Raw genomic sequence first — 10,297 nt, 5'->3', positions numbered from 1 at the left:
TCCATTTCAGTTTACTAAGTCCCATTTAACAATATGAGGGTTCTTATGCATCGTGTTCCATTCATCTAACATCCTAGCAATAATCATGATCTATCATCCTAGCTTTCAAACAGGGTTTAATCAACCCTAACTCCAACATAAAGGAGTATACAGTACATGAGAACAAGATGGGTTCAAGACACTCCACCTTAGCCTAGATCTGGATCTGGAACAAGAGACAAAGGAGATGAGATCTGAACAGATCTGGAACAAGTAAACAAGAGAGAGAGACGAGATCTGGTCACCACCACAACACCACACAGCCACCACCATCACCACACTCGAACGATCACCCCACCACCACTTGGACGGCCACCACCACCGGCGGCTCGGATTGATCTCGAGGGACTCGCGGCGAGGAGAGAGGAAGAGATCCAACGGAAATAGAAAGGAGAGGTAGAGAGAGAGAGAGACGTGAGAGAAGAAGAGAGAAAAGGAAAAGAGAAGCTTGACGGCTAGGGTTTTCTAGTCTCTCTAAATCTCTGCAGAGCTTCGCTCAAGTTTCAGAATGAGACAAAAGAAGGGGCTGCAACCCTTTTTATATGAAAAGGTGAAGGGAACTCTAGGTTTTTGTCAAGTGGGCCGTAGAGAAGCCTATTCTTTTATGAAAATTTTTGGGCTAGGAACCGGGCCGTTACAATGCTGATTGCCAAACAGACACACTAGAATAGGTTTATGATCTGAACTCATCTTTCCAGGAATACTTGTATCGCTAGAGGAAAAATTCTTTTCCACTCCTTATTTCCAAAAAATCGATCAAGCTTGCTCTGTATGTATTTTTTAAATCGAACTCCTGACCAAATAAAACTACCACCAAAACCGATTCAACTCAGCCATTTCGCAGACCCTAACACAATCTCTAAACATCTCAAAGGAACCCTCGCTCCTACTAGGACCCTTACACAATCTCTAAACATTTCAAAACATCATAAAGTTATTGTTTTGGACAACGATTTTTGGTCTCCACATGGGAGATGAGCAATAATTTTTTTAATCTTACTCAAAAATGAATTGGATGGAATAGGGCCATAATATTTTTTTCGACATAGATAAGGTCAAAGATTAGTTCACCAGCTCATCATTTCTTCTGACCCATTTAGTTTGCAACCAATCCTGGTCCGTATCAATAATACTGTCCAACCGTGTCCTAGGAAAATATATATCACAATCCAAATCTTCTTATACGTACTATATGCTTATGATCAAACATTGCAAATTGTACATTTTTGTTATAATGTCTAACGGAAATTATAAACAAAAATGTAAATTAAATTTGATTATTTTCCCGACATTCTCATCCTGTACAATGTAAATTAAATTTTATTATTTTCCCGACATTCTCATCCATTCTCATCCGCGCGGGATCTCTACCTAGAAACCAAATAATATGAATGGAAAGGCAGAACTGGATTGAATGATTTTGTTGATGTATGTCGTAATAGGTCTTTTATGTTTTAGTGTTAAGACTGCAAAGGCAAAAATTTTAACATCATCTTTATTTTAACACTTTTTGCTACTACTTCCAGCAGACTACAAAACGTACCAACTTTAAACATTACAAACACACAACTAACAAAAGGCCAGTTGACCCATTGTCGTTTAAAGACGGTCGAACCATGCCTTAGGCATTCACAACAGCACCTCCTTCACAAATTAAACAATTAAAACAGAAAAGAGTTAAAACATAATTCCCAAAATTGTATGGAAACAAATGATCAATGAATTGAATTACCGTTAGGGTGAAGAACTTGGCCTGTGAAGTAAGATGAGCAATGGTTACAAGCCAGGAAAACGTAGGAGGGTGCCACCTCAATGGGCTGGCCGGCTCGTTTCATCGGGACTTCAGTCCCGAAATTCTTAATCTTCTCCTCATTAAACGAAGCTGGGATAAGGGGGGTCCATATAGGACCAGGTGCTACACCATTAACACGGATCCCTTTCTCAGCAAGCTGAAGTGCAAGACCTCGAGTAAACGCCACAATCGCTCCTTTTGTAGCCGTGTAGTCGAGAAGCGATGCGTGTCCCTTGTAGGCGTTCACGGATGTTGTGTTTATTATGCTGCTTCCTTCCTTCATATGCTTCAACGCATGCCTATCGACCAATAAGTAAAAATAATCAATTAATTACCATCACACGTGTGACTTTATAAAAACAAAAGGCAGACATCTCAATGATTCGATTCACCTTGTGAGAAAGAAATAAGAAAAGATGTTTGTACGGAAGACACGTTCCAGCCTAGGCTCATCGATCTCTTCAATGGAATTGCTTTCGTACTGCTCCGCTGCGTTATTGATCAAGACATCGATGCGTCCAAACGCATTAACAACCTCGTCTACAACCCTCTTGCAGTTCTCATCGAATCCTAAATCCGTTGGAATTGCAATCGGGTCCTTAGCCTCCGAGGTTTTTGCTTCCTTCAACATTTGTAGAGTCTCTTGTGCGTCCTTTTCCTCTTGGCCCTTGACGTACGTGAAGGCAACTGTGGCACCTTCAAGAGCAAAACAGTAACTCACGGCTCTACCAATCCCCGAGTCTCCGCCCGTTATCAGGGCCACCTTTCCCTGTATGTACATTTATTAAAGAACTTACAAATTAGATTAATAAAGTCATTACAAAATTACTAAGTAGGGCATGTGAAGTACAGATCCGAACGTCGGGTTATTCAAATTTATGTAGCTGAAGGACTAAATACCAACCAAGATCAAATTTGTATATATGTAATGATATCATATCTATCGATGCATATATGATCAGAAAACGAAAATCACACGTAAAAGAATTTACTGATTTATTCATGATTGCAACACGGATTTTTCTCAATCATTGGTATAAAAAATTGAGAGAATAATTACACGAAGCTTGTTGGAGGGTTGGTAGTCTGAACTAGAGAATTGTGGAGTTGGGTCCATGACGTGTTCTTTGCCAGGTTGTACTCCTCCTTGTTTTTGTCTTTCAGACGCCATCGCTCTTACGTACACAAGTTGAGATAATATTCGAGTTCTCTCTCTTTTCAGGTAGAAGTGACCAGTCGATACAACCCGTCCATGGCCATATATACATGCGCACAAATCTACACGATACATTGAATCAGCATGTTATTGTACAGGATCCGCCACGTCACGAGTGAGGTGCCTGACGTGGGTAGACGAGGATACACGTGTTGTTGAATAGAGTTGGATTTGTGGTAAACGGTGATCCGTATGACATGGACAAAAACAGTTTCCCCTTCTTATTCGAAGAGATTTCTTTGACCGGACAGAGATAAGAGTAGGATCAATATTGCATTCAGTTAATTCTAATTTGTTTCATTTTCATTAAATACTATCATAAATTGACATCTTTTGAACTTGCAATAAAAAAATTCTGTATTTTGGTCAGAATCTAACAACTTAAGTTAGTGAATAATGTTGGTCTGTTTTAAGATACAAACTTAGTTTAATACATTATCTATAACCAAGTTTTAGATGTTATAGATGGACAAATTTAGGTTACCTAAAACATATTGTGACCTACTTTATAATTATGGTAAATTCACATTTTATCTCCCAATACTATTTTTAATAAATTTTTTGAAAAAAACTATTTTAATATATTTACTATTTTGATTTAAAATAAGGAACCTGCATAATAGATATTGATTTTGTTTCAGTGTATCCTTGTATAATACCATTCTCTATATACAATGAAAAATAGAAATGACTGTTTTTTCTTATATAAAAACAGTAGTTTATATATAAAAAGAAATAGCAATATGTTAAAATATAATTATCTCTAAGTGTTATTATAGATGTAAAATATAATTATTCGGTTCAACTCGATTATATATTTTTCTTTTGTTCTAATTGTATTTTTACCGTGCATGCCTCACACATAAGGAGGATGCGCTTGAAACCCCGTTCTCTTGCGGCAAAACGAACCTTGATCTGTGTCAAGTGTTTACACGTCGAGATGTAATAAACAAAAAGGGTAGAGTCCCAACAGAATTTATTCTCCTTGCCTTTACCATAGTCATCCTAGTCTCTTACAAATATTTAAGCTTGAGCATTTCGGATGTTACTTCAGTTCAGTTAAGTATTTTACGTACAACGTAACTTATTTACGGTTCGTGTTTGGTTCAGATACTAAAACTAAGAACCTGAAAACACTCCAAAATTCAGTTCCCACTGGTTATTTTGGATAATTCTGGTAATTTGGATATTATATCAAGTATTTTAGATAAAAAATTAAATAATGAAGATGATTTGAATAAAAATTTGGATCATTCGAATTGCTTTAGATATTTCAAATAAAAATATTTGAATCCCTTGAGTAGTTTGGATACTTTATAAAAAATTAGTTTAAAAATTACTTTTAGATATTGATAATAAATTTTTTAATTATAAATACATATATTTTGGTATCCGTTCGATTCTTGGTTTAACTTGGTTTTCGGTTTCGTTCGGTTATTTTGAACATAAAAATATAAAAAAAAATTGGGTACTTGAGAGTTCGTCAGATTTTAGTTTTAGATATATCAGTTTGATCTGGTTCGGGTTTTCAGTTATGGATGTTTTGCCCAGACCGTAGACTGATTTATGTTTTTGTTACCCAGATATTTTAAGTAGGGGTTATTGGTTGTTGTATTTTAATGGATTTGAAAATCCGAACTAAATCTAATGTTATTGGTTCTATGATTTTCAAATCTGTATTAAAATCATGTGTTATTGGTTTAATGATTCATAAATTCTGTATCAAATCAAGTGTTATTCAATCGTACGGATTTACTAATTTGTTTGGATTTTTAAGTTAAAAATACAAAGACTCAAATCCGAGGGAAAACCTCCGGATTTGCATATTTTACTTGGATTTATAAATACTATAGGGATTTCTAAATCAATCAAAATATATAAACCAATAACACCTAAGAATAAGAATATATATTCTGTGAAGCAGAATGGTCCTAATCACTACCAAGATGCCTGTCTCTTTCAAGTTTCAACATCATTCGTTTTCTCATACTCCTTGATTTCTACTAATGTTATCTGCAACCGTACGCTCTCTACTTCTCTCTTATAGTCTAATTGTACTGTGTATTTGTAAAAGTCGTACATGAAAATGAAATATTGAAATATTCACGTTCGTAATCCTACCTCGTATTTTCTATATTATAAAGAAATAACATTATTTTCTTGTTAAAATTAGTAGATGCAATCTTTCTAATAGTAGATCGTCTGTAATGTTGTAGAGGAGGAGGATAATCTTCTTCAAGGCTGATTGTGTGGCAATGAGATAGCTGACAAGCTCGAAGATGAACCATGTACAAACCACACCACAGCTGGAATGGTTACTCCTGGTTCAGTCCCTCCACGGTTATTGAAAAGTTACTGAGAGTTTGTGAATTGGAAGAAGTATTATTAGACTCTCATGAGAAATAAGTTCCAATATGCTTAGTTTATATAGTGAATCATCTAACCTAATATGTCAGATAAATGTTAACTTCCTATTCTTCTTGATCTTCATGTTTCCATAATCTTGATATGGTCGATCTTCTCAATCTCCAGGACCTACGTGTTGGGTAGTGGTGTCACTCGACACCACAAAAAATAATATACTTCAGATTTTGTAAGCTATTTTCATTAGTTTACAGTGGCAATTTGGTTGAAAAGTGATCGAATGAACCCCCAATTCTGGGTTCAATTCTCTCTAAGTGCAAGGCCGAGCCAAACAGTGCTCATGATGGATTGATAGTGGATGGTTGTGTTAACCACAAGCTCTCCAGGTGGAAACTTCTCAAGTGGACAGGCAAAGTTCATCAGATTTATGGTTGGGGTTGTAATGGGGGTTATTGTTAAGCTGTCTTTTGTTTGGTCTTCTGAGCTAATGATGTTTGTGTATTCCGTGAAGACTCGTAACAGAAGACGTACAAGTCTTCCCATATTTGTGTTGACATGTTATGAATCGAAGAATGTTCAAGTTGTGTTTCTTTCATTAACAAGTCTTTTATTTACACAACCGTAAAGAGGCTAAGTTAAATCAGATTATTTCCTTGCTTTGATAACATATTAAAACCAACCATATAAGAGTATTTAACCAACCACTTACTTGAACACGACAAGTCAACAAGTTCAAAGACACAAAATACCTAAGAGTTGTTTGTAGAGAAGTAGGCGTACTAACAAATATTTGTCTCTAGACAACGATTCAACACACTTCGAAGAGTAAAATGACCTTTTAGGCACAAATTCTATGACCTGCGGTGCAGAATCGGTCAGGCATACACTAATCAACCATCTTCCTAATAGCAATACTTGGATGTTTTTCAGTCTTCGTAGTAGAGCTTCTTCACTACTCCCTCAAGAACACCATCTGCACCAAAATTACCGCTGAAATCTTCGTTGCTCACGGGACCCGGAAGCTGGAAAGAGATGGTGAAGTGGCCTGGAGGGCATAAGTTTTGTGATAGCATCTTGAACACCTGATTGTGTTTGCACACTGTCTTCTCTCCCGTCGTTGTTGCTCCTTTGATCAGAATCTTACCGTCTGGTTCTATTTCGCAGCTGAACTCCTCTGTACGTTACAGATAAAGCACCTCATGAACAAGTATATATCAGATGTATTCTTCTGCAAAAGGTTTTGAGACTTACTTTCATCTCTTGAAACACCAGGGAGGGAAACACGAAAATAGTAAGAGTCATCGGATTCAGCAATATCCACCAAACCAATAGTTGGTCCGATCTTTCCCATGGCTGCACTTCCCGTGAGGGCAACTCCGGTTTTTGACTGAGAGATAAGGCTATAAAACTCTGGAGCTGATTCAGAAGGTAGAAATATCATTGCTGGAGGTCCTGTTTTCTCTGAAGTCTCGTTGGCCTTGTTACCAGACATGGATGAATTGCCATTTAATGGACCGACGTAAGGCAGACTGTTCAACGGAGCAACTTCAAGAACTTGTGGAAAACCGTTGCTCTCTCTCATCCCGTTTTGAGCACATGAAGAAGACCTGAAGTAGAACAATTCCTTTAATAAACCCAGACACACTATAACTGAATCTTGAAACATTGAAAAATATGCTACTTGAACTGAGAGTTTTCAAGATGACTATGACCTAAATACTTCGATTAGACCTTCCCGAAGTTTATCAACAACAACTTTTACCACGAAATTCTGTGAAAATCATACATTTTCTTAATGTTCTTTAATCCAATTTTTAGGGTTTTGGGCAAACAAGTATTTCATCAAAGCTCGAAGCTTTTTGGCCAATCAACTCGATATTTTTCAATTAATGATAAGACCTACCATGGAAGTGGCAAACAAACTTATTTTGTAATTGTACAGACAAAAAAGGATACACAAAAGAATATACAGACACATGGGCAGAAACAAAATTGAGGCTTTTATCAAAGGATATCACTCAGTTTACCTCATCGGAGACGTTTTTTTTTCAGAAGTCGCCGGAGAACTCTTCGAGGAGCTTCTTGCGTTTTGTTTTCCTTTTTTTTTTTTTAACTTCTTTTCTTTCAACTGCTTCTGTGCTAATTAACTGTAATCTTTATCAATTGGGCCGTAAATTTGTTTCAGATAAATTTTAATGTAATAGCCCACTTGTATATAAATTTGTTTCGGATAAATTTTAATGTAATAGCCCACTTGTATATCAAAGTTATTCGAATATTATGCAGCCAAAAGTGAATCCGTACAAAAAGGTGCAAAGATAAAACAATATGGTTCAGGTGATTCATTCACGCGTGAATCCTCATGCGACAGGTAGAATTATCGGTTGTAGAATCGTCTGTATTATTTTTCATAACTGTAATAATATAATTATCCAGCGTTAAAAAAAAAAACAATAAAGTTCAAATTTTTTGATAACCAAATTTTTTTTTGGTAACTTTTTTGTGTAAATTAATAGATTTATAAATTGAAACGAAATCCTTGCTTCTTGCTTTAGTCTTTCTCTTTCTTGTATCATGAAAGGGCATTTGTTTCAGATTGACAGATAAGGGTGTCGATGGTTTATACTATTTGTCTACTTCTGTTTTTTATCAGTTTGCATAACGGCGGTTGATGATGCTCTAGAACTAGCCGTGGTGGATCAATGTCCATGATCGAAATTTAAGTAGGATGCCCTGTAATTGGGCCTGTTTATGAATATAAAGCTTGTTTATCAGCATCTCTCTAAAGTTATATGATCTTATTTCTGTTTGACTGTTCCTAACTGCTTGGTATTCATTGTGTTTAGGGTTTGAGATTTTGTTTAACCTCGTTTTGTTGTTCGATGTTGGTTGTGGGTTAGTATGTTGTGGATTTTCAATCGAAGGTTCCTTTCAATTATTTTAAAGACTAGAGTGACTTTATTGTAATGGAAAATTATATGCTTTCTCATGTGCGTCGGCTAATGTGCTAGTTTCAGTTTTTCTTCTAAGATGAAGCTGTTAGTCACACAAGCAGGCAGCTGTGTTACTCGAGTTGAGAAGAAAGAGGGAAGTCGTTAAAATATATTTGACGTGATTAAAGACTAAGTATCTTGGAAGACTTGGCCAGCTAGCAAACAAGAAGATTTTGTTTGATCACAATATTGGAAAGAAGATTTTGCGTTTGTGAGTATATATGTAGGATGTTAGGGTTAGGTATGTTTGCGTTTCATAGAGCTTAAGAAACATAGATTGTTTTTGTTTATAGAGCTAGAGTATTTTCGTTTTGAATTACTGATAAGATTAGAAATTGGTCTGTCTTAAATCATAGGTGACGTTGACTAATCCTGATTAAGCAGATTTGTAAGGATTTTTAAAAATAATTCTAATACAAGTGAAATGTATTCTTGAATCTATTGTCTGAGTCGGTTGTTTCCTGTAAGTTTGGTTTTTCATTTAGCATTAGAGCGGGTCACCTCGTTGGATTGATTTATCTACCTATAGGTTGAGGTCCTGTGAAACCTATCGAAACAATGAATGATTTAATGACAATTCAAAAAACTATCATGTTAGATGAACGGAATTCATACACTGGAAGGCACGAATGAGACACATCATTCGTGGAATCAATGAAGACAAATGAACAGCGCTTGAACAAGATGTGTTACTCAAGCTGAGAAGAAAAAGAGAAGTCGTCAAAGACGTATGACGTGGACAACCACTAAGGGTCTGACTGGTTCAAACGCAGCGGTTGCGGATGTGGAAGTTTTGTGAATGCGGGTGGTTGCGGTTTCTAGCGGTTTTAAGAAATTTGTACGACTGGTTCTTCGGTTAGAAATTGGTACGTTTGCGGGATACTTTTGACTAATTAACTACCAAACACATCAGCGGTTAAATAATAAATTAACAATATTTACATTTTATATAATTATAAAATATCAAAAATCATAATATTATAATAAATATAAAAATTATTTTTAGAAAGTTATAGTTTTAAATTTTTTAAAATTATAGAAATATTTTTATTTTAAATTTTTATAATATTAATTAAAATATAATAGATATATTTTAGTATTTTTATAATTTCAATTTAAAATTTTTATCGAATATTTTTATTTTTGTACTTATATTGTTTTAAAAAAAAGAAAAATCTATCGTTCCGCAACCGCCCGCAGCCGCAAAAGTTAGCTGGAACTAGCTTTTGAATTTATGAGGTTTAGAGCGGTTTGAATGATTGTTTTAAAATGCCAACAACTGCTACCAACTGCAAAAGTTGCGTTTGCGGGTGGTTGCGGGGTAATCCGTCGTACCCTAAGTATCTTGGAAGAACTGGCCAGCGGGCAAATAAGAAGATGTGGCTTGATCACAATATTTGAAAGAAGATACTGTGATTGTGAGTATAAATGCAAAGGGTCATAAGGTTAATTAGCTTTGTGTGCGTTTCATCTATATTATTAAAAGAGAAGTATTCATTTGAAAATGTTTTTACTTCATTAATTAAACTCCATTTTTTTTGCTTGTCTTTTTCAGTTGCATTTATGAAATATCCTAAAACGAATAAAACTGCCTAATTTATTACTTGTCTTTTCAGTTACATTAATGAAATATGCTTAAATGAATTTAAACTTTCTATTTTATTATTTCTTTTTTCAGTTACCTTAATGAAATATCCTTAAATAAATTTGGACATAATGTCATTTAATCAACAAAAAAAAACTCATGAGTTATCCTTACGTCCATAATTTTAATAATGGAGATTTAAAAAAAAACGTGCATCATTAAAATGTTACCTAAAACATGCAGCACTAATATATAACATGCATCAATAAAACTAGAATTTGACTCACACAATTGTACGAATATTATTT

General features: G+C 35.2%; 2 protein-coding genes across 2 annotated transcripts; both read right to left on the bottom strand.

Moving 5' to 3' along the window:
- Window positions 1–1,474: 1,474 nt before the first annotated feature.
- On the bottom strand, window positions 1,475–3,091 carry LOC106297131 (glucose and ribitol dehydrogenase homolog 1). Its single transcript, XM_013733417.1, has 4 exons — window positions 2,892–3,091; window positions 2,224–2,600; window positions 1,772–2,130; window positions 1,475–1,683 (listed from the first exon to the last, which is right to left on the bottom strand). Exons 1-4 carry the CDS (start codon window positions 3,000–3,002, stop codon window positions 1,661–1,663), a joined length of 870 nt encoding a protein of 289 aa, XP_013588871.1. The 5' UTR covers window positions 3,003–3,091; the 3' UTR covers window positions 1,475–1,660.
- Window positions 3,092–6,080: 2,989 nt separating this feature from the next.
- Window positions 6,081–7,523, bottom strand: LOC106341662 (alpha-crystallin domain-containing protein 22.3). Its single transcript, XM_013780371.1, has 3 exons — window positions 7,439–7,523; window positions 6,663–7,018; window positions 6,081–6,585 (listed from the first exon to the last, which is right to left on the bottom strand). Exons 1-3 carry the CDS (start codon window positions 7,441–7,443, stop codon window positions 6,338–6,340), a joined length of 609 nt encoding a protein of 202 aa, XP_013635825.1. The 5' UTR covers window positions 7,444–7,523; the 3' UTR covers window positions 6,081–6,337.
- Window positions 7,524–10,297: the final 2,774 nt, after the last annotated feature.

This window comes from Brassica oleracea, chromosome C1, assembly GCF_000695525.1.
Source record: "Brassica oleracea var. oleracea cultivar TO1000 chromosome C1, BOL, whole genome shotgun sequence".
NCBI classification, from domain to species: Eukaryota; Viridiplantae; Streptophyta; class Magnoliopsida; order Brassicales; family Brassicaceae; genus Brassica; species Brassica oleracea.
Note: the sequence above shows the minus strand (reverse complement) of the source record. Positions and strands in the feature narration are given on the sequence as shown.

What these genes read in the sequence shown, in the direction of transcription:
- LOC106297131 (XM_013733417.1), bottom strand. Translation starts at nt 3,002, where the DNA reads ATGGCGTCTGAAAGACAAAAACAAGGAGGAGTACAACCTGGCAAAGAA. An exon ending in AACCCTCCAACAAGCTTCGT is followed by an intron (nt 2,601 to 2,891) that starts GTAATTATTCTC and finishes ATGTACATACAG; the next exon opens with GGAAAGGTGGCCCTGATAAC. An exon ending in TCTTATTTCTTTCTCACAAG is followed by an intron (nt 2,131 to 2,223) that starts GTGAATCGAATC and finishes ATTGGTCGATAG; the next exon opens with GCATGCGTTGAAGCATATGA.
- LOC106341662 (XM_013780371.1), bottom strand. An exon ending in TGGTGTTTCAAGAGATGAAA is followed by an intron (nt 6,586 to 6,662) that starts GTAAGTCTCAAA and finishes TGTAACGTACAG; the next exon opens with AGGAGTTCAGCTGCGAAATA.